The 26,790-nt window shown below is 47.7% G+C and overlaps 2 protein-coding genes across 2 annotated transcripts in view; both read left to right on the forward strand.

Moving 5' to 3' along the window:
• The window catches only part of BOD1L1 (biorientation of chromosomes in cell division 1 like 1), a 36,945-nt gene extending 34,665 nt beyond the window's left edge, over positions 1-2,280 (forward strand). Inside the window, exon 25 of the mRNA XM_058837107.1 lies at positions 908-2,280. Coding sequence (XP_058693090.1) covers positions 908-1,016 — 109 coding nt within the window. The 3' untranslated portion in view covers positions 1,017-2,280. The remainder of the gene's footprint in view (positions 1-907) is intronic.
• Positions 2,281-20,037: 17,757 nt separating this feature from the next.
• On the forward strand, positions 20,038-21,607 carry NKX3-2 (NK3 homeobox 2). The gene is made up of 2 exons (XM_058838042.1): positions 20,038-20,576; positions 21,001-21,607. Exons 1-2 carry the CDS (start codon positions 20,180-20,182, stop codon positions 21,477-21,479), a joined length of 876 nt encoding a protein of 291 aa, XP_058694025.1. The 5' UTR covers positions 20,038-20,179; the 3' UTR covers positions 21,480-21,607.
• Positions 21,608-26,790: the final 5,183 nt, after the last annotated feature.

Raw genomic sequence — 26,790 nt, forward strand, 5'->3', positions numbered from 1 at the left:
TGCTGTTTAGGTAGTATTTAACTTCAGCTGTGATTCTTTCTTGGGTGGGGGGTAAGAGCATTGGTAGTTCAGGTTAAAGTTAGATACAATGACACAATTCTAATGCTTCGAAGATCTAAGATCAGCTGATAAAAAGAGGATAAGCTCTGAGAGCCCATACACCAAGTTTTAAATATGTTTCCCTTTCCCTCCTTTCCTGTTACACTTTTTAATTGGTAAAGCTGAGGTCACAGTGCAGAATGCCAAGGGAATAAGTAATAAATGTGATGCACAGTAAGTAATATACTTGCTCTGCATCTTGTAGTTTACCTGTAAAATGTTTTGTATTGGTCATTCTTTCTGAAATGGAAATTTCTGTCAGTGTCTTCAGGCTGAACCTGGAGAATTGTGCACTGATGGGTGTCACAGTTCACCTCAGCTCCATTATTTTGTGTAGTTATGAATGGCCAAGAGTTTAAACCCATTTACAGTTATTTGCAGCTGAAATATGGTGAGCCTATAGATGGGAGTGTGAATGCACAGGGTAAGTGTATGTGAAGTCTGCCCTTTACTCCCTCTTGTGTATGCAGGCTTGAGACACTATTGCTGCTATTCTGACTGTGTGAGATGGGGGAAATGAAGTCCATTATGTTTTGTTACAAATCCACAAATCTTTCCAGAGAAAGAGAAGGAAGGAGAATTCTATCCCCAAATTCTACATATGGAGCACTCTCCAACACACAGAATTAGTACCCCATATCCTATTAAGAAGTGTGTTTTAGTAGTAAGCTTTTATATAATATATCAGAGATGGACAGTTCATCAGAGATGGATGGTTTCATTCAGCCCTCTGAACAGAATTGTGCCTGACCACTCTTTTCTTTACAAGCTCTACCATTGTGAAAATAATGATTAATATGCTTTTCAGGGTAAAGGTGCAGTCAGCCAAGCGTAAAAGGGAGGAGAGCCCAACAGTGGTACGGAGAAAAGGCCAGCAGAAAACAGAGGAGACGCCGTTAAAGAAAGCAAAACGATAATCTTTACCAGCCAGTACTGTTCTTGGAAGAGTCAAAAGGAAAACAAACATCTGTGCTTCTATTTTTTTTAAAGCAAAGGGATTTGCACGTGCTTGTTTCAGAGCTCTAAGTTAAACAATGCAGTACTTTTAAGTTACATTTTAAACAGCTTTATAAACTATTGTTTATACAGAATATTATGTACATTTATTTCAGATGAAAAATAAGTTTACTTTGTATCTGAATGAAAAACAAAGTAGTTATATATTTTATCACTGACTTGGAAAGTTGGAGTTTCCCAATGTGACATGCTAATGCAGATGCTTCCAGCCCATAAGGCACCCATGTGCCTACTAATACACTTTGTACATAAACTTGTAAAAATAGGTTGTATTTTACTCTGTGTATGAATTTAATCAATGATGGACATTTTATTTATTATATGGAAAGCATTGGTCTGTAAACTTTAGTATATACCTTAGGGTTTTTTAATTATATATTTTACATTCTATGCAGATGTCAGTAGGAAACTTCCCCTCCGCTCCCCCAGGGCTGTCTAAAATCTGAAGTTCTCTGAAATATGCTCAGACAGTTGGTAAAATATTTTTCTCGCATGCATTAAAGTAGTTTAGCATAGTGAAAGGGACTTGGCTCCTTTCTGTTCACATTTGTGACAAAGTATGACATTTAAAATGTAATCTTACTAGATTATATTTTCACTTGTAAATTTACTACCAATTAATAGTCCTAGGTTAGATTTATTTACAGTCAACCAATACCACCCTAAAATGAAACAGTTTTATTTTGCAGCTAAACACCTGTTCTTTCAGTATTTATCTTTTTCAACAAAGAGGGACCCATTGAAATCAAATATCACTTCTAACTATAGAGCTTCAGCATTTTATGTTACATTTTATACACAGGTATTAAAAAATAGAAGCTGGTTTTATTGCCAGAATCTTTTTTTAATGTATATTAACTCTGGTAAGAGCAAATGTTCAAGTGAAGTTGTATATAAAGTTAAACTTTTCTTATGATCAAATGTGTCTCTTGTTATGATGTGATGAATTGCCAAACAATCTGAGATTATTTTAAGTGTTTTGTTGATATTCTGGTTTATAATTAAAAAATATTTTGGGGGTTGGAATTTTACTTTTTTTTTTCTTCATTTCTCTTTTTTTTGTGAGTTTTTTTTTGAACTTGTTGTAAGGCAGATGTTTCGGTCAGATATTCTGCTAGGTTTCTTACTGAGATTTTTATATAAAAAATATAAAATGTTTGCCAAAAACCTGAGTTGCCATATTTTATTTTCCTTTAATTGTTTTACTGTGGAACTTGTCTTTACAAATGTGTCTGGTTGGAGTCATGTCTATAAGCTTTACCTGGTTAGTCTTTAAAAAATGTTCACAGGCGCTTATATTTTATATGCGCCTAAAGTAGGGAAAGTGTGTAACTGTTTGCCTGTCTCAGTACACTATAAAAGTGCTCACATAATACTTTTCCAAGCAAATTAGCCTGAAAGAAGGAAATATCTTAGCTCTGAAAATTAGTTCATTTTACTTTCTACTTAGCTGCCATATTCACACATACCTTGCTAGCAAACTGACTGATCCATTCCTGTGTTACTAATACTGATGTTTATGCACAGTTGTAGGATAAGTTGAATCTTCCCTTTTTCCGGTTTTTTCCCTTTGCCCCCTGCAGTATGAGTAGACCAAAGTTGTATATTTTGTCTCAGCCTTAGTTCTGTAAGGCTAAAGAGGCTGAACTGCTTGTTTTTCCATGGGTCCTTTCCAGAATATAGGTGGAGTCCTTCCCTGCACCTGTTCCATTTGTTTCCTTACACCTGAATTCAGTAGTGAAGTACTCAGGAGGAAGCCTCACCACTGCACATTATTATCATTTATTCTCTCTGCTGTTAGTCCCTGTCCTGCCCTGGGACAGTTGGTATTTGCCTGTTTCACAGGCAGAGCTCCTCTGATGGGTTATGATTGACAAAGCTCTGACTTGTGTCAGGTCCTTTTTACTGATCTCTCAGTAGACAAACAGAGCTCTGAAGATCAGTATCAGTCTCTCAAAGCTAAGCTCCTAGGAGCTGGCCTACTGTCCTTTTCCCTAGTGATGGATAACATTTAGGAATAACATTTGGGAACATCTTGTCTATGGAATGTATCTTTGATCATTGATTAAGTTATTCTGTGAAATGAAAGCATTAAAAAAATTATCTTTCTGCAGGACAGCCACTTTTAAAGAGAGGGTGAAAACTCCCAATTCCACAAACTTTCAGCTTATGCATATTTCACTTGTTGCCAGCTTCTTTCTTGTCAACAAAATAGACATTTATGCTAGGCCACATAACTGACAATCCATATTGGGAATTTTTTTAATTTTTTTGCTTAGTAGTTTCAAAGTGTCATGTAAATTACTATTGCACTTCACAGGAACAGTACTAGTCTGCTGTCATTAAGTTAAACATGAGAGGTTCAGGCTGAACATAAGGAGGAGTTTCTTCACTGAAAGGGTGGTTAGGCATTGGAACAGGCGAGTCACCATCCCTGGAGCTGTTCCAGGAATGACTGGACATGGCCCTGTGCTATGGTTGAGTTCACATGGCAGCGTTTGATCAGGGGCTGGACTCCATGATCTTTGAGATCTTTTCCAACCTTCATGATTCTATGACTGAATGTTCACAACTTCCAATTCTTTTGTACCTTCTGTCTCCCAGAGCCCTTCCGAGCACAAGACAGGGAGAGGAAGAAGAATCAATTTTCCTTGGGTGCAGCAGGAGTCACATTGTGGCAGAGTAGTAGAGAGGAGACTTGGGTACAAGAATTCTGATGCTGGTTATGTGGATGATTATGATTGGATTTATTGCTGATATAGTATCTAAATATTGCCAGTGTAAGACAAGCAGGTCTGAAGAGTCTATAAGCAGGAAGAGCTAGAAATGTTTACAGTCTTTGGGTTTACTGAATGCACAATTACAATACAACAAGCATCTCTGGAACTACTTTAGGATTTTATCTCCTTATGTCACAGTTCCTCCTGTAATTCTCTCCTGGTTATCATCTTGGGACAAATCATATTGCCCTTCAAAGACAGTTGCCAAGTGGGAGAGGGGGGAAGTGATCTTTTGCCACAGTCACACACACCCATCTTCAGAAGTTAGGTTTGTACTGCAACTTGAATATTGACATATGTATAAAATAATGATACTTTCCTAGCCCATGCAAATTTAGAGAGATCAGGAGAAAAATACCGTCCTGCACAGTGATTAAACAGAATGTCCTGGAAGTGTTTCATGGAGAGATTTGCTCAGGGGCTTTTGGTGCAATAACATGGCTAGGATTCAATCTCAGTAAATTTCTAAACCGCTTGGCTGGTTTTTATGTTTTAGTGGCTGTTTCTTCTCTTGGAACAACTTCATTTCTCTGGATATTAAAATACCAAGTGCACAGAGATGTGCTGGTGGAAGACTGAGTTCAACTTCTCACAGAGTTGTACAGAACAGGACCTTGAGTCCTGCTTGTCATACCTGAGCTGCCTGTCTTACAGCTGGCTGTTAGCTAATTCCCACAATTTCTCCATATTTCTGATGCCTTCTACTTAAAGGCTATTTACACCTCTTAACTGTCTTCAACTTGAAATACTATATAGATTTTGAATCACACAAATGTGTTTTTTTGTGGTTGGTTTTTAAACCAGCTAGAGGGTCACCAGTTACAATTTTGCAGTTTTCATTTTTAGGTGGGGTTGACAAGCTTGTAAGTCTTGCAACTGGTGAAATTTCCCTCTAGAGCCTGATTCAAAGTCAGTAGGTACACTCAGCAGCTGAGGCAAGGCTTTTGCTGATATTGGCAGATCTCTGGGTGCCTCAGCTTTCTATTCCAACAGCTTCTCTAGTAACGCATCTACTTCTCTCTTGAGGGAGCTGGGGGTTAATCTGGGACATCCATCCCAAATACACATCTACTCTTCCTTCTCTCTCAACCAATGTTCCAAGACCGTCCTACACAGAACAATCTCTGTCCCTGATGTGGCTGCATAAGGTCCTGATCCACTTTAATCTCTCCAGAAACTCAGGGACTCAGTAAAAATTTGTCGCATAACACTTGGCAAACAAGAGCAGCAAGTGCTCCTGGTCACAGTGACAATCAGCAGATGTCCACCGTGATGCAAGTCCAACACCAACTTGGGTGTCTACACCTAAAAGTGGCCTAAGTCTGATACCTGTGTCAGGCTCTGCATTAGGAAAAGATCATTTGCCACCACAGACTTTCGGTACTCCCTTGCCTTTGGAAGAGGTAGTGGCACCTCTGCAACGCTGAGTGTCACTGGTCTGAAGGGAGAGAGTTGCTGCCCTGAATCTGGGATGCACCAAGTCCCTTTACAGATCCTTCCAAAGCAGCATTCTATTTCCTTGGAGCTGTACCTGTTTATATTGTAGAGTGAAAGTAACTGGTATACTATTATTCTCATTAAAATTTTCAATTTTAAGGTTTAATGGGACCATCTTGACAAAGGTGACTGCACATTCATACAGCATACACCTACTTCCAACTCTTGGTAACTCTGGTATCCTCATAACTGCCTACTCATTCATTTTGTATAGAGCTCAGAAGACTCATACCTTCAATTTCAACAACCTTCCATCTATTTCATTTGCCTGTAGCTTCAGTTTGGAGGAAATTGCCCATGTCAGCCTTCTGCAGGTCTTGGCAACTTCTTAAAGATACTGTGCTCGCTTCTTCCAGTATATTCCTTGTCCCAGCTATGTATGTCACACTCCATTACTTCCATCAGCTTCTCAAAAATCTGGGGCCTGTTTCAAACAGGGTGGGTTTTTTCCTACTAAAACATGAAAGTTTAAACATCAAGGAAATTCTATCTCCATTCTAGTCTCTGTTTCAAAATGTTTCACCAAAATTCCATGAAAGGGTATTTCTCATTTAAACCCCCTTTCTCCTTCAAATCTCAGCTTTTTAGTTATCCTTGCTGGCTTTGTGAATAAAGCCCAAAAGAAAAACATAATAAAAATAAATGTCTTGCTGGGAGTCCCTGGATAGTTGTATTTAAAGCTAGGAACATAACACTCTTGCCAAACAACTGGGAAAGAAAAATATGATTTGAAATGGCCGTAACTTAGTAGGGCAGGAATAGATTTTTGGCACTGACTGTCAGAGGGGTGGGGTTGCATGGTCAGGCTGTGATTGCAAGGCACTTTTCACCTTCCCTTTTCTGCCCCTTGGCCAGTGCCTTTCTCCATGCCATGTTGAGTTGTACACAGACTACTGGATTGGGGATCTTGAAATTATCTCTACAAAACAAAACTGCAAATTGGTTTTTAATGTGATCATTTTATTAAACCAGCTGCTGATGAAACTGGGTAAATTCTGCTGCCTGCACAAAGATGTCCATGTGGCAGAGAGGGGCTGTGAAATCACCTCCCCATTGCACCATGGATTTGAGTGCCCCCGTGTTGAACAGGTGCACCATTAACTTTCCCATGGATTTATGGTATCTCTCTATCAATAATTGTATATTGTATAAATGAACAGTGAGGAAATTTGTGGGGTTTATCCTTTCTAGTGACAAAACAAAGAGGCTTCTTGAAGGAAGGATGGATTATACATCACCAAGGATGAGGTTCTGTTTTTTATTTTGTGTATTTGTTTAGAGTTGACAAAAAATTATACTGGCTACTGAAAGGCGTGCATCTCTGCCCTCACCATCAACACCTCATATCAGCAAGCTCAGGTCCCCTGAAATGTAGGAAAGCTGCCTCAGAGCCCTGGTCCCTGATGTCACCAAATACTCTGAAAATAACTATCATCTCCACTGGGAAAACATAAATCTTTTTGTCAGTTTGGAGATCAAGTACCTGCTGCAGTCCTGGTGAGCTCTGTTTGGGGCTTTTCCTTGTGGAAGGACAATGCTTACATGTGGCTCCAGCTAAGCCCTACACAAAGTGCAGCTCTTACCCAGCTTAACTAGCTGGTAGGAATATAGCTAAAGTAGAAAAAGCTCTACAACATATTTCAGAATATTTTGGACCCTTGCAAACCACATGAATAGACCAAAATTGAGCCATATTTTTAAACACAGCTCTTTTGCTGATCACACAGACTGCACAGGCTCTGGCTGTACCTCTGTCCATGTACTGAGGATGTAACTGAGAATGAATAACAGAGGAGTATCAAAGCTATCAGTCCTACTGTCAACTGGAGAGCTCAGCCCTCCAATGATGTCTTTCTCTTCTCTAGATTTCATTGTAACATGTCACACATGCTGTGCAATGATTTATATAAGTCAACATACATTAAAATGAATGAATTAAGAGGAATACATGAAAGAAAAATGCTCTGTGATCACATTCATGATACCCCAGCATCAGTTCCAGTATATAAACTTGAAAATGTTAAAATTAAATAGTCATTCCCGCTTTGGTGCCCAAAGCAAGCAGGGATTTGGAATGTGACTTTCCTTTCAGACAATGATAGGTTCACTCTGCTCTTTTTATATAAACAAGGGCTAAGAATTGCTCAGTAATATAGTGCTTATTTAACTCTATTTATTCAGGATTTTTCAGGCTAAGTAAATATGCAATATAAGGCCATTTAAAAAAACAAAACAACATACAATAAAACTTCTTTCAACTAATTTTGAACTTAGAACTCTATGTGGCCCTCAATGACAGGAAATATCCTCTTGGGGAAGCTCTAATCAAAGTAAAATGGTCATCATTCACTCCCAGTAAGATGCCACCTCCTTTTCTGGATCAAAGGAGGGCCTAGGGATGAAGACTGTCATGAAAATGGAAAAGAGGAGCCACCAGATAAAAGCATGAAGGGTCACTGAGCCAAGGAATGCCCTGGAGGTTGTGCCCTTTCCACACCCTGCTGCTGACCATGCTGGGTGGAACAGGACCACCAGAGAGGGGGCTGGAGGCTGTGAGAAGTCGATCCATTTCTTTATGAAGGCTTGGCACCAACACCTCTGGAAGTCAGCCACAGGATAGCCACTCTCATGGGGGAGGAAAAGACTGGCTGAAGAAACCTGAGCAGATTGCTCCAGGTTGTTCCAAGTATGTGATGTCTAACCAGATCCCACAGATACCCAGTGACGGCAAAACACACCGCTCCCATGTCACTCAACCCTTGCTGCAGATTAGATTTAAAGAATTTTTTTTCTGACCTGAAGTTCTCAGTTGCAATTTTTTCCTTTTGTTCTCTGTATTACCATAGCTCTTTACAGTAGGGTCCCACCCCCCTAAGACCTGCATTTTGCTTTATCTAGTTTTGGTACTTTTCTGTTTTCAAAAATCAAAGATGTATTTGTTCTCAGCTTCAAGTGGCTCACACAGTTTCGTTTCCTCTTTTCCACTGGGAAAAAAAAAAGAAAAAAGAGCAGCATGAAACCCTCAGTTTAAGCAGAAGCATAAAGCAAAGGTTTCTTCTGTTCTGAAATAAACATTTAAAAAAGGACAGAATTCTGCATTTAAAAAAAAAAAAAAAGTAAGGTTGGGATATTTTTTCACTATAAAAGACCTATGCTGGGGGCGGTTTCGTACAACAGCTTCAGATTTTTGCCCCGCAGTCACAGGAATACATTGCAGGAATACATTGGTTTGCCTTAGCCTGGAGCTAGCAGACACAAGGATGCTCTTCAAGTGCATCCAAGAAAGAAGAAAGGCAGCTGTGCCATGTAACACATGCACAAAGCTTTGCTGCTACAGACATATTGTGACATTCATTTTTCTTGCATGAACAAAATACTGTTCAGTTACCGCTATCACCTCGTGATGGATGTTCATATGCTTTTATTTCCAGAACTGGGGAAGTTTTTCTTCTGAAAACAATAGGCTTAGTGTGTAAGTGATAAGCACTTAAAGTACAATTGGTAATTATTTGCTATGATAATTATACACCACAGTGGCAATAGCCCAAAACTGAATAATCCACCACAAGTGAACACAAAGGCAAGTAGATGCTACCACAGTAAAGGATGCAGGGATGCTCTGTATTGAGGTACTAGATGAGGCAGAGAAGGAAAATTCTTCCATTCCTTCATAGTGGTCTTCCTCCCAAGAAAGTAATCAAATGGGAAAGGAAGGTATTCCACCTTTCCAAGTAAGTTCTCCAAATTATTTTCTTAAGATTTTTCCACTTGATCTCTTGAGATAATGAGACTGTTCAAAGACAAGAGTGAATAGGGGGCATGCTTCACAGACCTCATTCCTTTATTCCTCTCCATCTTTTTTCACCTTTCCCAAATTTTCTCAGCTTTTATCACCTCTTTATTTTAGGGGGGGCGGAAAAAAGGAAAGTGACCGGCAGCTCTAAAAGGAAAAGGGTTTTCACTCAAGGCCATCAGTCTTAAACTGCCCTTCTGCACCATGTCTTCAATTCTCAGGTACCAGGGAAGAGCCAGTGCAAAAGACTCATTGGACCAGTATTTGCTCTGGGCTTGCCCAGCACCTGGAGTATTTTGTCTTTGTCTAGCTGGGATCTAGAAAGAGTGAAAATACTAAAATCTGCTGACAAAAAACTTCCAGCCTATTCCAATAATCTGGCCAGAATTATCAAAAGTGAGAGGTGAAGATCCTGGTGCTGCAGAGATCCCATTTGCCAGTAAGGGAGCCAGCCCAGCAGGGCTGGGGTCTCATTCGGTGGCCTTTGAGATTTTCCAACATTCTCCTTCTGTAAAATGCACACCTAGAAGGCAGGTGAATAACCTGTCTAATTGCAAAGCAAGGCCAGACTCTGGCTGCTACAGAAAGGGACGCCTGCTCTCCACTCCAAACATCAGACCCTGTGCTTCTGAGCAAGTCACTCAGTTTTGGGGGGCAAAGAGCGCAAATCTTCTCTAGAAGAGCAATTGCTGGGTTGCAATTTGGTTGGGAAAAAAACTGTTTTCGAGGCACAGAGAGTCCTACGATAGCCACTAGATGGCAACGGGTGCCTGGCAGGTAGGCTGCGGGCACGGTGCGCACAGGCAGGCGCGGGCAGCATCCCTCTCCTGCCGCCGGAGCGCCCCGAGCCTGGGGCAGCTGCGACAGGAGCCACAGGCGCTCGACAGAGGAGCAAGGCAGGGCTGGCGTGCCATGGTCCTGAGGCCACCACTCCTGAACAGGCCGAGCCACCCACCCGCCGGCTCCTCCTGAGCTGCTGCTCTGCACAGCACAGGCAGGATTGATTCACCACTTTGAGCAGAAACACCTTCCTTCAGCTCTGCATCCATGAGAATGCTGGGTAGCATACCATGCAGAAGTTCAAATCCATACAGCGTTTTGTCTCCAGATGCAATATTAAATTCTATATAATACTGGTCTATAGGCACATCAAACTTCTTCAGGAACAGTGTATTTAACATTTTTTTTCTCAAGTGTAATGAGTTAGATTTAGTGGTTTAATAGAAGCCATTCATTCCATTCCAATTCCATTCTGTTTCCTTGCTTAGGTCCTTCTCATTTCTCTCATTTTCCAGCTTCCCCTTCCTAGCACTTTTCCAGTTCAATTCCCACCATCCTCACTTCTAATTTCACTTTCTAGTCTTTCACTACTCAGTGTCCATTTGTTCCCATCCATGCACTTCAATTCTTTCACAGGATCCCTCTCAGACCTTAGTTCTCTCTTACTTTCCACTTGTCCTTTCCCTTTTCCCTCCCCTCATCAGTTTGTTGTATAACCTTGAATCACATATAATATGACCTCTCCCTCTGCCCTTGTCCTTCTTTTATTTCTTAAAAAGTCCTTTCTTCAGCTCCATTCCTCCCTCCTCTCAGTCTTCTTGGCATGACCAAGAGCTTTAGTGGATGAAAAAAGTACATGGATGCACTGACATTGAACCAGGTTAGACTTTACCCAGAGTAACTCTACCTGTACTAGCTTCTCCAAGTCAATATGGTGAGAGAAGTTGTGCAAATATCAAATAAAGTAATCATAATCCCCTATTCCTTAGCCATCCTTATTCCTCATTTCTTTCCATTAACTCTGATGTGTCTGGAATCACCTTTTGGATTTCCAAGATGTAGGAAAAAAGAACTGGGACAGACTCAATATTAAAAAGCAGCTAAGCCAGAAGTTGGGAAAATAAAGCCTGTTCTTCAAGGAAGTTTTTGAACACTCTCTGCCTCTCAGAGAAAAAGCACAGGATTTTTCTATCAGCTGGGGCCCAGAAGCTGGAGCACATGATGAGGGATATGTATCTAAGCTAGCTACAGCCAGTAACAACCCATTATATCCATAAACTGGTCTTATCATGAGTCTCAGGATCAAGACTTTCTGAAAAGCGGTTTATTCAAAGCAAGAGTATGGCACTGCCATGCTCACAAGTACCACTACCACATACCATGTCCAAAGGGCTGGGGCTGTTGGAACAAAACAATGCACAGATCCTTGCCATGACATTGATTTGTCTTTTCAGTTCCACAGCTGCTAAACTTGCCTCCTCCTCACTGAAAGGATCTCACCATCTCATTATCCAGGTGTTCTGACGTTTAAAATAGCCTCTGTAAAAGCAGCCATTACCTTATATCAAAGCAGGTACCTGAGCTGCCTGGGCCTGTCTCTGAAGTCACCATGAGGGAAGGAGCCCAGGAGCTGTAGTGGTGCACCTGGCTATATGCAGGCCAAGGAGCAAGGCATTTGGGGTTGGAAGGTGGAAGTTCTTCCATATCCTTCACAGACTGCAGGATGTGCACTCTGCCCTCCAGCATGCTGCTGCTCTTCCAGAGCCTGCCAACAGCTCAGGGTCAACATTCAGCTCTTTATGCTTGCAGAGGTTTGTTGCAGCTAGATGTTGAGGAGACACTAAGATCAATGAAACCCTGTGAAAGAAGTATTATTGTAGGTGAAGGTCCTTTGCCTGTGGGGGATTTTTTTTCCCTGCATGATATCTATGGGTAAAGTCAGAGGTATGGGTATCCATGACTGATCCATAGATATATGTACCGTCTGTGTTTGGAATGTTCAGTCAGCCAGACCAAACCACCACAACAGTACAAACATCTTGGACTACAACAGCTTTGTCACTTATTTTGCAGAAGACTGTACTGCAGACATCTTTTTGGAGCTATAAATCATAACAATTCATTTTATCGAATTGTATTTCCTGATGAGGGAACATACCTGGTGTAAAACAGTCTTTGACAGAGAGGTGTTGCACAAAGTGTACAGTGTGTGAAAGAAATACAGACACATCTGAAGTCCTCCAGAGGTATGAAAGGAGAGTTGATAGCAACATTTTTGACCAAAGCCTGTGTTTTAATGCTTCCTACAGGCAGCAGTTTACTATGGTCCTGTACAGGGTTGGAAACCTAAGAGTACATGGATAAAAGCATGTTAATCAGCTCTCATGAAATACAGATTATACTATAAAGCACCAGAAGGTCACACCACAGAGTACCCTCCTTCCAAAGCAGGGAGACCAGAAAGCTCTCATTTGTCCTGCCAAAAATAACCTCATCCAGAGTGCAGGATATCACAGTTTGCCATCTTGGAAATATTCCTTCCAGACTGCACTCCTCTACTCCGTTTCACTTGCAGGCATATGTCTGCATCCTTTAGTTGTGAAAAACCTGGAAAAATAAAAGGGTTTTCTTGATTTTCCAAGGAATCCATAGCTGATGTTTTGTCCACCTACATTTCTGTCCATCTCTCATCACAAGAGTTTTCCACTAAGTCACAGGAATCCTTTAGTACTGGTTACTTTTCCAACCTTCTCATTTACACTCGGTCATGTAGTGGGTAGGGTACAAACTGCTTTTGTATTATTACATGTTTTTATTTGTCATGTCTCACCTGCTCTAAATTTTTTATTTTCTATTAGGTAAATCCAAAACCATGCCTAGAAAAAATTCTAGAAATAGATACTTCTATGACAAGAATACCCTAAGAACCTGTTCAGGAGACAACCTAAAATTCAGAATATCTAAAATCAGGCAAAAAAAAAAAAAAATTACTGATGAAGAAAGAAATTCTGAGAGGACAGAATTTATCATCATAAGGAAAAGATGGTGCTTATTTGTGGTCACCCACAACCAACATGTTCAAAGTCTCTTTCCTTTAAGGAACACTCAGAAAATGCAAACAATACTTGTATTGCCTGCAGACAACTTTTGTCACATTTGATTTTCTGGTCTGTAGTTTTCAGGCAGCCAATTAAATCTGCAGGTGTACTGAACAAAACAGAGTCACTGATTTATTTGTGAAGTTTATGTAAGTATTTTTATTCAGAGCAAGCCAAAAGAATTAGTGATTTAATGTAAAAGCTGTGTTTGGATGAAACATATAGTCACTGTACATACAAAATCATTGCCAGCGGAAACAACTCACACAGTGAACCTGCTAATTGCCCTAACTTCATAAACTCAGCCCTGGATCCAAGCTCTCCATGCTCAAGCTGCTTGGCTTGGCTGCTCCACCGCAGGCAAGGCCAGGGTTGTGAGCTCGCAAGGCAGCTGCAGGCACAGGCCCCGGTCACACAGTGTGTACAGCTGGGGGTCTTCTCTCCACCAGAGCTGTCACAATGCCCCCAGAGAGGGGGTCCCTTCAAAAGACAGAGTCTCACATGGAGTGAGACTCTTGGTCCAAGCTGCCTGGCTTTCTTTCTTCTCTGCTGGGCAGCACAAGGGACACTCCTGGGCCCAGAGCCATCACTCGGTGCAGCTGCTGGTGCTCTTACACCTCTGATTGCCCTTCCAGCAGAGAAAGCCAATCACATAGGCCTGGGTCCACAGCAGGACGGATACTCCACAAGTCTCATCTCCACAACACACCATGTTTGAGACACTTGAGTCAGTACAGGAGCTCCTGAGTCAGGTCTGCTCCTCAAAGCAGCATCCCAATGGCCAGCACTACCAGCAGGAGACTGCCCAAAACACACACAGAAATGCCACATCCTACCTCCATGGTTTACACTTCCTATTCAGTGTGAGGAGGATGTGAAACAAACAAGTCCTTGATCTCAAATTCTGAAATTTTTGAGTAATTGGTGACCTGTCTAAATTTATAACTGATACGTCCCAAATGCTCACAGATTTTAGCTTTGGTGGGTGTCTGCTCCTGATATGAATAAAAAGAGAGAGAAATATTAATATAAAATTACTATTGACTTGCTATCAATAAAGAGGTGACTTTCTTAGACTTTAGAAATGTAAACAATGCCAGTACCCTGAGAGGCTCACTTGATTTACCTAAGCACCAGAAGCAATAAAAATATTTAAATGTTACTCCAATGCAGTAATTGGTTTAGTTACCAGCTTAGTCCATCATATGTGAAAAGTGAGCTCAACTACTTCAAACAAAAAGTAGGAGAATTTATTATTTCTATACAAGTGGAAGAGCAGTGGTGAAGGAAACCCGGACTTCATATGATGTTGTACCAAATAAACATCAAATGATTAATCTGTGGTAGAATTCTTAAAAGCCTAGAGACTTACACACAGCAAATTCATAATATGGTGAATAATCATTAAAATGTTCTACTAAATAATAAGGAAAAAAATCAGAAAAAGTAGATATACTGTATGGATGGCTAACACATACAGGATATAAGTATTTTGATCCATTTCTACTTCCATTTTTCTATCAGGGACTACAAATAAAACAGATTGAAAGCTAAATACAGGGTCTACAAAAGCTTTACTTAATGACTGTGAGAAGCACCTGGCCATTTGCATATGTGGGTTTGGTTTTTGTTAGCAAAACAAGCTAATCTCATCTAGGTTGTATTGCTCTCCTACAGATAACTACACCAGAAAATAAGGAATATATAGCCATTTACATCTTTAGTAGGAAACCTAGCATAGAAATAAGGAGAGAGTCAAAGGGAAGATCTACTTCAAAAAGTACTATTTCAAAAAGTAGTAGATCTACTTCAAAAAGTGGTGCCAGAAGGCAACTGTGGGACAGGGCTCTCAGTGTGTACAGAACTTGTTGCCTCCTGGCACCAAGCATCAGAGACAACCATGCAGCTTCACTCCTTCCTGAGAGCATGATGTGGTTAGACAGCCCATATGTATTTTCCTTTTCAAGGTCTTGAAAGGAGGGATAATTCAGGAGAAACTGCCGTGCAGTAAAATGAAATGTTGGTAGGTTTATTTTCATGCTTGGTACTCTGCATGCCAAGCCTTCACTTGTTAGTGTAAAGATGAAGTAACAAGAAGGAGATTTGGGTTGATTTTCCCAGAAATATAATCTCTGAGCAATAAAACTGGGAGGAATTGTGTATATACACAACCAGAAAAATTCAAGCATTCTTTTTGGTGTTTGGTTGTAAACTCCTGCAGGAGTGTTTTTGTTTGAGCCTCCCAGCCCTAAAGGACATGGGCTTTTCCCCATATAAGGAATGAAGGGGATTGTAAAGCAGCTATTAAAACTTACTGAGCTAATTTGCTAAAAGGTTGTCACATTAGTGAGAATAAAGTTCTCATTGTCAGCATTATATTTGCACATATTCAGTTGAATTCTAAAAATCATTCAAATTTTTCTCTTAATTGTAGAAAGTATATTCTTCTCTCACTCAAGTTCGGAAACATCTTACAGCTGACATCTCAGCAGCTACACAAGATCCTGATGTCAACTGCAAAAAGCAATTTGAAGAGTGTAGCAGTTACTTTTATGAGGTCCTTCATGAAATACATGGAGAAATCTTGACAGTAATGTGATTTAGAGATGTACAGCTCTCACCTCTTGTGTAGTTAGAGTTAAATTTGTTGGAAGTAAACTGTTATTATTCAAGAAATAGTAAAAACCTGTTCAAAAGCAGATGACCTAAGATTTTCCTGCAAAACCAGGAAGTTGTCGAGGATATGTTTATGTGCCTTTGTTGCGCAGCCAGAGAGCAGCACGGCTGAGGTAAAAGCCATGAAAGAAATCTTCCCCATTACCAACAAGGGATAAAAATTCCTTATAGAAGGAAGCCCTGTTTGCACCACTGCCATCTTCCACCTAAGTCCCTGGAAGACCCAGCAGGAGACTCAGCAAAGATTTGCATTGCTCTGAGTATATCAGGAGGCAAACTAGTTTGGGGAGACAGCATGTGTCTAGAAAAAAAATCTCCTCTAATAAGGTATGGCAAAAGTAATACCTACCACCATGCAGGCACTGGGAAGTGCTGCCAAGAGGGCTACAGTGTGTGGTAGCCCCTGGCCATGAAACTCTTTGGCCTGCCTTAGAACTGAGAAGAGCTTGGAAGGCAGAAGTGGTACTGTGCTTGCTTGGCTGTGCCCCAGAACTGGCACATGGAGATTACACCACTAATTATTTTCCCATACTGGGCAAATCCTACCCTGAAGGAAAAGTTATAACGTTTCCTTTTCCCAGTGCAATGTACTCCCACACAGGGGATCATCTGGGTCTTTTTATACAACGTTACATATTATGTAGAAAGTCTGTGCTCTTTAAAAAGGCTTTTTTGAGGTTTTGCAGCCACCTTTCCTTGTGCTTTCACATGCGATAAAAAGGCTTTCACAAGCTGCCCGTGTGCAGAACATACCCTTCCCCATTTCATCGTCCCACATGTCAGACGCAGTGCTTCTGTGGAAGGGCTGCCTCTCTCTCACCTGGCAAACAGAACCGCTCAGGTGGCTGAGAGAAGCCACCTCACGCTGCAGCCAGGCAGGCTCCCCTCCCGCCGGGCAGCTCACGCCGTGGTTTGTCCCTGGACTCCGGGCAGCGGGGCTGTGCGAGGCACCCGTGTCTCGGTACGTTCTTGCCCTGACCGCCCCAGCCCCGCTGCCACGGGCAGCCGGGCAGTGCGGGACCGAGAGCAGCCCCGAGAGCAGCCCTGAGGGCCGGGCAGTGCGGGGCCGAGAGCAGCCCCGAGAGCAGCCCCGAGGGCTGGGCAGTGCGGGACCGAGAGCAGTCCCGAGAGCAGCCCTGAGGGCCGGGCAGTGCGGGGCCGAGAGCAGCCCCGAAAGCCGGGCAGTGCGGGGCCGAGAACAGCCCCGAGAGCAGCCCTGAGGGCCGGGCAGTGCGGGACCGAGAGCAGCCCCGAGAGCAGCCCCAAGGGCCGGGCAGTGCGGGACCGAGAGCAGCCCCGAGGGCCGGGCAGCGCGGGGCCGAGAGCAGCCCCGAGGGCAGTCCCGGGCCGGGCAGTGAGGCCATGCCGCCTCTAGGTGGGGCAGCCCGGCCACCGGCAGCGCCGGGACGGCTCCGCCGCTGCGAGCGGGAGATCGGAGCGGCCGGGCCCGGGACAGGGAGCCGGGGCGCTCCGGTGGGCGCGGGGAGGGGCAGCTGTGGGGCACGGCGGGTTTGGGCTTTCCCCCGCTGAAATGTAATACACGTCTGTGAAACGGCGGATCCGTGTGTTATGGCACATCACGGTGTATTAGGGCTCGTGGCCGCGTCCAGACGGCGAGGAATGGGAGGTGCGGAGCCCTTGTCAAGGGTGGAGGCAAGCTGGGAATCGTGCCCCCTCAGACATCCCCGTTCCAGGCGCTGCCCTGCCTCCCGACCGCGCTCATCATGTCCACTCCGAGCCTTTTCAGCGAGGAGAGTTTGTGCCCGATTTCCCCCTGTGGCCCCCGCACGCCGTGGCCGAGCAGCCCGTGCCCTCCGCTGCAGCCCCGGGGGCGGCCCGGAGCGGCTGCTCCAGGGTGGCCAGCGCCGTGCACTGCCGGGCCGCCGCTCTCCCCCATCCCTCCCTCCGGCTGCCCGTCTCCTCGGCGGGGTTGGGGGCCGGGCGAGCCGGGACCACCCAGCTGGCCCCCGGCAGCCACGGCCTCGGCACGCCGGCCCTGCCCGGCCTCCCGCCGCCGCTCCTCTGCGCCTTACCCCCGCTGCGGCTCACTCTCCTCCCGGCCTCTTCCCCAGGCATTTCCTCCGCCAAACAGAGGTTTTCTGATCAAAAAGAGGGTGCAGAGATCGCCCGAGTGGCGGAGGAGAAAAAGAAAAAATAAGAAAGAAAAAGAGAAAAGGAGGTGTATGTGTGGGGGGAGAGCTGAGTACATTAGCAAAGAATTACAGCCACTATCAACCATGAGCAGGTATTTTCAATAGTTTGGGTACGAAATTCTGTAAATCGGGGTCTTCGTGTGCTGGAAGTCGCTGTGCCGGAGCACGGCGGGAGGCTGCAGCGGGAGAGGCTCGTCCTCCTCGCCGCCGCTCGCCGGCCCCAGGCAGCCGCCCGCTTTCCTCGCTCTCGGCCGCACCTGAGCAGAGCCCGACAAAAGAGACTCCCTGACCGGAGCTCCCCGTCTCCGCCGTGCCCCGAGCCCCCTTCCGGCCGTCAACCTAAACCACGACTCCCACGACCAGCACCTCCAGCCTTTCCCCTTGGAAGAGCGGAGCCCTTCCTCTGTCCCCGCTTCTGAGGCTACTCATCTCTTCTGACATCCCAAATTTCATCTCTTGGCCGTTAAGCAGCCTTTAAAATACTCTTGCAAGGCACCTTTCCTTGCCCCCTATATATCTCCTCTTAAGTGGATTTCTCGCAGCTTCCTAGATGCTTCTTGTTTACCTCCAACTCTAAAAAATTCCCTTTTGGATATTTTTTTAGTGTATTGTGACACCGAAGTCTACGGTGGCAAAGTGATGGCTTTCCTGGGGAAAACTTAGGTAAAAGATGAGTCCAAGGAAGGTTATTAAAATGGTCTGGGTTTATGCAGAAAGATAAAGACAGTTCCCGCTTAGTCATGCAGAGGTGCTCTCCAGCTTCGTGCTGTGTATGAAAGAGTGATTATTTATTTAATTGATTTATTTTAGAGGTAAAAAATATGATTGAAAACATGTGATTCGTGTCAGAGTCGTTGATATTCAATTATTGTCGCTTTGTAGTCTACTGCAAACAGACGTTCATCTCTGTGAGATCAAGTAGGGAGGTGTTGGAGGTGGCCACAAGCTTGTGTAGAAGCCCGGTGACACACAGGGAATTTAGTTCATGGAGAAAAGAGGGTTTGCGGTTATCTTTCATATATGTTTTATCTCCTTATGTTGCCACGTTCTCCTAGCACAAAACACCCATGTTCGTGAAGCACAAGCGTTTCATTTCTCGCGTACCTGCTGGATACCCTTGCCGGTATTTTTGTTAACTCCAGTAATACCAGTAATATTTGAAAAAGAGAAAAGCATGATGCTTGGGGGCATATTGTGGTTTTGACAACGAGTCGCATATATGCAATTCACATGCGTGTAATAGTTTCCAAAGCCTTCCTGTGTAGGGCCGTTTTCTTTTAGGGAAAGCGTCGTTTAGGGAAAAGAGTTTAATCTGCGAGAAATTGCTTTCCTAATACGGGCTTTATAAGCCCCATGGACAGAAGACCGTACTTAATATAAAGCCGACCATGTTTTTGAGCAAACGCAATGGTGAAAAGGTCGAGGCTGATTTGCGTTTACCCCGACAGCGCGGGCGGCCGGGGGCTTGGGCGCTCACCCCGCCGCACGTACAGCCCCGCACCGGCACGGCCCTCAACAGACTCAAAAAAGGCGAGTTCCGGGGCTGTTCCCCAGCGGCACGCAGCGATGCACACAGCAATGCACGCAGCAATGCACGCAGCAATGCACGCCAGACCGCGGCGTTGGTCCCGTCCCCGCGACTTTTCCCGTCGGGACTGGACCTTTCCCCGGCTCCAGGCTGCAGCGCTCTGCTGAGGCGCGGCGAGGAGGAAACACCCGAAACACATGTGAACTACGATCCCGCACTCTCCAGGTGGAAGCCGCCGCTTTCTGCCATGGAGAGGGACCGTCCCTTCGAGGGTCTCCTCGGCCGGGGCCGGCGCGGGCGCCCCGCGGGCCGCAAGGGGTTAAGAGGCGGCGCGCCCCGGCGCGCGCCCCGCGGAGCCGCTTCGTCCCGCGGCGGGAGCCAATGGGCGGGCGGGCCGCGCGGGGGCTGCCCAATGGGAAGGCGCGGGGCCGGCGCTGTCAGGCGGCCGTGAGGGATGGCAGCGCCGCCGGCAGAAAAAGCGGAGGGCGGGCGGGGGCGGGACAGAGCGGGGCGGAGGCAGCGCCCGTGCCGCCAGGGACCCGCGGCGGCGCCCGGTGCAGCGCGGTGGCCCCGGTGGCCCCGGCCCTATGGGCGGGCGGGCCGGCAGTGGCGCAGAGAGGCTGCTCCCGCTGGCGCCCGCCCTCCCGGCGGCAGAACAGGGCCCGGCACCGGCGCGGCGGCGGCCGGCGATGCGGTCGCCCAGCTGAAGGTGCGGCGCGGTCCGCTGCTCGTCCGCGGGGCTTGCCCGTCGCCGGGCCATGTCCGTCCGCGGCGGCAACGCCCTGACGCCTTTTTCCATCCAAGCCATCCTCAACAAGAAGGAGGAGCGCGCCCGCCACGCGGCGGGGCGGCCGCCGCCTCCGGGAGCGGCCGGCGGCTGGCGGCTGTGCGGCGCCGCCGAGGACCCGCCGCTCCCCGCGCCCGCCGCCCGCGCCCCGGCCCTGCGAACGCCGGCGGGCTGGGACTCGGACTCCGCGCTCAGCGAGGACCCCGAGGGCGAGCGGCGCTCCGAGGAGGAGGGTGCCGGTGGCAGCGCCCGGCCCGCAGAAGCCACGGGCGGGGGGCGGCCGGCGGAGGAGGAGGCGCAGCCCCCGGAGGCGGCGGAGCGGGACACCGCCGGCCTCAGCGACAGCGAGATGTCGGCCGCCGTCTCAGGTAGGGGCGGCCCCGATGGCGGCTCCTCCGCACCCGCTCGAGGAGGGCGGGAGGGCTCCGGAGGGCTGGGAACGGGAGATGATCGTGGCTTTTTGCCGGCTCCCCGGGGTTGTGCGACAGGCTCGGTTGTGCCGGGTGGGGGAAAAAGCCCGAAACGCGTCCCGCGGGGCGAGGGAGGGCGGATCGGGGAGGGCCTTTGGCCAGGCTGATCCCGCAGCCCTCCAGCGCGCCCGACGCTTAAAGGCGAGCGAGAAGCCCCAGCTGCCGGCGGCGGCTGTCCCGGCGACGGGACGGGCAGCGGCTTGGCGGGCTCTCAACTCTCCCCGTCGCTGCGGACTGGCCGCACGGAGCGCGCCTGGCCGCCCGTGCGCCGCTGTCCCGGTGCCTCCCTGCCCTGACCGCCATGCTCTCGCCCTGCCCGCAGATCGCAGCCCCCCGGACGAAGAGGACGGAGCGGGCAAGTGCGGGAATCTGCTGCCGGGGGAGGAGGAGGCGGCGGCGGCTCCGAAACCGCGGAAGAAGCGCTCTCGCGCAGCCTTTTCCCACGCGCAGGTCTTCGAGCTGGAGCGGCGCTTCAACCACCAGCGCTACTTGTCGGGGCCCGAGCGGGCCGACCTGGCCGCCTCGCTGAAGCTCACCGAGACGCAGGTGAAGATCTGGTTTCAGAACCGGCGATACAAGACCAAGCGGCGGCAGATGGCCGCCGACCTCCTGGCAGCCGCCCCCGCCGCCAAGAAGGTGGCCGTCAAGGTGCTGGTGCGCGACGACCAGAGACAGTACCACCCTGGCGAGGTGCTGCGGCCGCCCTCGCTGCTCTCCCTCCAGCCATCCTACTACTACCCCTACTACTGCCTTCCCGGGTGGGCTCTGTCCACCTGCGCCGCAGCGGCCGGCACCCAGTGAGAGGCACACATACACACCCCCCTGGCCCCGACACCCCCACCATACACACTGGCAGCCAGGAAACCCATCTTCCCTCTGCCACCCCCCCATCCATCAATCCATCCGTTCAGCTTCTCAAGTCCAGAGCCTCAGCTGCAGCTCTCAGTGCCTCGGACAGTATTTATTATTATTTTATTGTTATTTTTATTATTAATATTTTTGGACGGTTCCTCACCCTCTCCTCTTTCAACATAGGACTTCTCGGCCACCCCCACCCTGACCCTCACCCCGTCCCCATTCCACCAGCTGAGGACTCTCGTGATTCGGCACAACTTGTTCATGGTATCCATGTTGTCAGTGTATCTGGTGTAGACTTTTTGTTTGTTTGTTTTATTTTGCTTCGGATCGGTAGAGACTCGATCTTGTGTGGAGAAAATGAGAGAGAAAACAAAGGAGAGGAAAAAAAAGTACAACCCGCAAAACCAAATGCAGCTCAAAAGCAGAGATCAAGGACTCCCTCAGTGGATTGTAAGGAAGATTATTTTTGTCGTCTGAGTCCTTGGTCTTCCAACTTGTGGCAAACTGAGTGTGCCTTGTATGGTGCTGAATGTATGGAAGCCTCTTTCAGGTCCCCCTGCTCTTGTAGCCCATGTTATTCCTGTACTCCATGATCCCTGGCAAAGGATAAATATGTCACAAAAGGGTGAGACTTATATTGACTTTCCTGACTTCTTGTTTTCTTTTTTTCCTGAGATCTTTCCGTGTTCGGGGAGGGAGGAGTTATGGATTTTTCGCACTTTCCAGATGTATTAAAGTTGTTGTTATTTTTATATTCAATGTGAATATTTCTAGTCAGGCTTTTTAAAAAATCGATGTAACAGGAAACTTTAATACCATCAGTGCCTTTTACAGTTCTTCTGCAGAGCTCTCCTCCAGGGGTGGGGATTTCTGATCTGCTCAGCAATGTAATTATGGTCTCTTTCTTCCAAGGTAGCTCGTTGCTTTTTTTTCCCCTTCTTTTTTTCCCCCCTCCATTTCTCTTTTAATGGCACTGTGCACTCAACTAGATTATTTACTTCAAAAGAATTGTGAATGTTTGTAAGCTACCCGCTGTACTTGTTTTGTTGTTGTTTTTTTAATTTATAAACTTTAGTTTAACACTTACCTCTGCTGCTTGTGTCGTTCCTGAGAGCAGACATGGATTTCTCCAGTGATATTTTTTCCCCGCAGCAGACCTCATAGCTCAGACCACATCCCTCCGTTTCCCACTTGCACGGTGAGGATCGTGGGGCCTGATGGAGTGGAGATCTGGGCCGCCTTACCCGGCTGCACCGCTCAGCGCTGATGCCCGTTCCCTCTAGGGGAGGCGGAGGGGACCCAGGAGCTCTGGCCGGGCGCCTTAGTCCCTTCTTTGGTAACGCTTGTCCCGGATGGAGTGATCCCCGTGTGCCGGAGAGCCGGGATCACTGGCTGAATTTACGGGTGCTGGTAGCGGTGAGGACGCAGCGCAGTCGGAGGAGCCACTGGGACCTCGAACTGCTTTTCCCGGTCGATAGCGGCCTCACCATGCAGGCTGCGCCCCCCTCTATCGCGGGCCGTGCTTGTTTAAAACCTTGGCAGACCCTGGGGAAAGTGTGTGGGAAGGTGGATTGTTTTCTCTCTGCTGGAACGTGGCAGAGAGACCGGGGGCACGGGCTCAGGATTGAGTTGCAAGAGGGGGCCGGCGACCTCGACGAAACTGCCCAGGCCGTCTGTGTCGCGACACAGCCGCGATAGCCACTTGGGGCGGCCTCCCGCCTTGCACTGAATCTCCTCCAAGCCTCTGCTGCGAGCCCGGGCCCTCGGCGCTGTGCTGCCGTCAGCTGCGGTCCTCGGGCGTGTCGGCCGAGGCCAGCGCTGCCCGAAGGGGAGGGCAGGCTGCCGTGGGATGGGCGGCTTCACCCGAGGGGGCCTAGGCTGGCCTGTGGCTCTCGGAGGCGCCGGACCCGGTGATAGCTGCAGCTGTTTCTCTGCCCCGATGGAGCCCTGCCCGGACCACGCTCACGGGCGGCCGCGTTGCCTGAGCGCCGCCGATTCCTCATCTCCTCCGGCTTCTTTCCTTTCCCGCTGGTTAGCTCGGGCTTTCGCTGCGGCTCCCGGGTATGGAGTGGTTTGCAGGAAGCCCCTGCTGCCCCATCGCTTCCCTGCCGCTATGCTTGCAAGCCGCCCCAAGGTGCAGCCGGGCTGTTTCCCTGTCAGCCCCTCGCTCCGGCCCTCCCTTGCTGTTATTTCGCTTTCCTCAGGCTCGGGCACCCCGCAGGTTAGATGTCTCACGGCTGGCACCTCCAGCAGCACTCGGCGGCAGTGGCTGCCCGTGGGCTGCCCCAGTCCCAGCACGGGCTGGGGACGAGCTCTCTGTTCCCAAAGCCGACAGCCGTCGTGACACCGGGGAAATACTTTGGGTTTGGTTTTGCTCTGCCGGGCGCGTTGGCAGTCCTGCTGCCGAAAAGCGTGCTCCAGATGTAGCAGTCCCTTGGCAGATACGGGAAGATTGACATTTATTTGGCCAGATCCCGAAGCTCCTGTCCCTTTCTTTTTTTTTTCTTTTTTTTTTTTTTTTTTTTTTTTTTTTCTTTTGGTAACTATTTCCTTCCGATATTCCCAACACTTTACTTTCTGGAAAACTGAAGCTTTTGGACTGCAGAATCTGGACCCCCGTGCACTTAGGGAGGTAAAGAGATGCCACTGCTGCCCCGCAGTTTGCCTTCTCCTGGTTCCTGGGGACGTTTCTCTGCCTGCAGCCCTGTACAAGACACCGAGCCGCTGACTATCTCACCTCCGATGGTACCTCCACACCAGCGGAGGTTTTGTCCCCAGCGAGGGCGGCTTTTGGCAAAGCCGGCTGTGGTTCCTATCGGGCCCCCTGTCCGAGGGAGCGGACTATTGCTAAGACTAATTTTTTTTCCCCTTAGGTCACCGTGTTGAATTATTTTGATTCGCGCTTGTTAACTGATGTAGTGCTCTAGGGAACCGCCTGATATAAAAGGGAAGTGATGGTTATTAGAGATTCCTTGGGTTGTAACATTGGGTAACAGACAGAATAAAGTGTCAAACTATTTTGCTATGAGCCAGGTAAAACTAATGTGCATTTTACTCGAGATAGAAGTTGCTGGAAAAGCTTATCCGAGTAAAGTTGTCCGGAATTTTAGTACTGGTGTTTAATATCGAACATTTATGCACTGATATATTATGCATCTTCTTTTGATGTTGACAAAATCTGGTATTTGAGAAACGTCAGTATTTGATATTGGGAAATTTAAATCGATAATTTAATGGATTTTTTTTCTGGAATTTGAGGCGTTTCTATTACTGTTTTTCCTTATAATTTTGATTTTTCAAATATAAACTCTCTGCATCCTTTTTTTTCTTTATGGCAAAATCCCCATTAACATGCGTGTAACTGTACTGAGGCCAAAGGAATTACTCTGTATTTTTGGCGTTTAAGTCATCAGCAAAACCTGGGCTTTAACATGCTCTCTTCACACATCCTCAAACACACATTCAGCTCATCAGCACTTACACGGCTGCTACGTAAAAATAATCTCCCTAACGAGGTGTCCCAATTTCGGCCTTTCTCACAAATCCCGAATTGTACAGGGGCCGTGGGAATAATTTTCCATCTGACCATGGGCAAGCTGTAGTCTTAAAAGAAAATTCTTGCAAAGACAAGGGGGAGAGGGGGGAAATACCGCAGCTCCAAGAAATTCGATTGTTGAAATGTAATGTAAATTGTGTATATCTTTGCATATGTCTCCATTGGCGCTTGTGTTTGTGTATTAAACAATCGCACAGGCGCAGGGTCCAACTCTGCAGCCGGGAGGCTGCCTATATTTAGCTACCTCCCGCTCGCTCGCAGGGTAATAAAACAGGAAACCACGTTGATTTTCCCCCCCTCCTCACACACACATTCACACAAACACACTCAGGTAGAAATCAGCGACACTTTCCCGGGAGGAGGAGCAGCAGCAGCAGAAGATACCGGGGCACAGACAGCCCCCCCGGCAGTGCAGCACCTGCCCAGCCTCCCAGGGGCTCTCGGGAGCAGAGGCCAAAGGTGGCCCGAGGTTAAGGGCCTCTCCCCGGCAGGCCTTGGCAGGCTTTTTTCCGCTCCGTTTCTCCTGTCAGTGGGACGGCGACGCGCCCCGAGAGCGGCCCCGGCCGCCTTTCCAGCGGCTCTCCCGGGTGTGCAGCACCAAACCAGCGGGGCAGCCGCTCCTCTGGGGCGGCTCCGAAGACAAAGTTGGGGTCCTCCTCCGGGCGACCAGAAAGCCAGAGCCCGCGGCTCCTGGAGATCCAGGGCACTGCCGGTAGTGTCTCCATAGAGCAGCCTGGCTCTTCCCGAGGTGACGGGAAAAATAAAGGGCAGGTCTTTTTGTCCCGGACACATAATCGGGGATATTACCTCTCCCAGCCTTTACGAAAGCCGCAAGAAAGTGGACCGCTCCTTCGCGTTGTCCGCTGCTGCTGGGGAAAAACGTGATTAACTGGGAGCAAAATGAGCAAGGGAGCAAATGACGCGTTTCCCAAGCTGGTGTCACGGCGGTCAGTGCCGGGACACCGCATGGCTCCGGGACAGGCAGCGCTCCCTCCTCCGGTGGGCCGGCAGGCTCTGCCCGGGAGCCCCGCTGCCTCCTGCGGCACCGCTCTGCGCCCCGGCAGCGGCACTAACCCGCACCCCGGCTGGCCGGCTCCCTGCCGAGGGACCGCGGGAGAGGAGGGACTCTTACCCGCAGGTGGGGCTTGCCGTTTTCCTAGAACATGCTTAATATCCGTGGTGTGGGGTTTTTGTTTTTTGGTGTTTTGTTTGTTTGTTTGTTTGTTTGCTTGTTTGTTTGTTTTTGTGTGATGGGTTTGTTTTTTAGGGTTTTCTTTGGTTTGGCTTCTGTGGGTTTTTGGGGTTTTTTCTTGGGTTTAGTTCTCTGTGTTTTTTTGGTTTTGTTTTTGTTTTTTGTTTTTTGGTTTTTGTTTGTTTGTTTGTTTTTTGTTTTTTGTTTTTGTTTTTGTTTTTGTTTTTGTTTTTTTTTAAGGGAGGGATGGAGCGGAGAGAGAGGGCGAGTTCACGCACGGGCCGGCTCGGGAGGAGGGTGTCGCCGTGACTGGGGCAGGCCAGGGACAAGGGCTGTCCTCCTCTCACAGCCGCAGACACCTTCCTGGCTCCCTCCTAGACAGGTCCTACGGCCCACAGAGGAAAACCCTGGCAAAGGATGAGGGGTTTGGCTCCTCGGTCCGAGGCCCTTGGGGTGGCAGAAAAACCATCTCTGGCTCTTTCTCCGGTGTTCCACCAGGCCTGTTG

This window comes from Poecile atricapillus, chromosome 4 (genome assembly GCF_030490865.1).
Source record: "Poecile atricapillus isolate bPoeAtr1 chromosome 4, bPoeAtr1.hap1, whole genome shotgun sequence".
Lineage (NCBI taxonomy): Eukaryota > Metazoa > Chordata > Aves > Passeriformes > Paridae > Poecile > Poecile atricapillus.

Coding starts and splice junctions, on each gene's coding strand:
- NKX3-2 (XM_058838042.1), top strand. CDS start 20,180: ATGTCCGTCCGCGGCGGCAACGCCCTGACGCCTTTTTCCATCCAAGCC. Junction 20,577..21,000: donor GATGTCGGCCGCCGTCTCAG/GTAGGGGCGGCC, acceptor CCCTGCCCGCAG/ATCGCAGCCCCCCGGACGAA.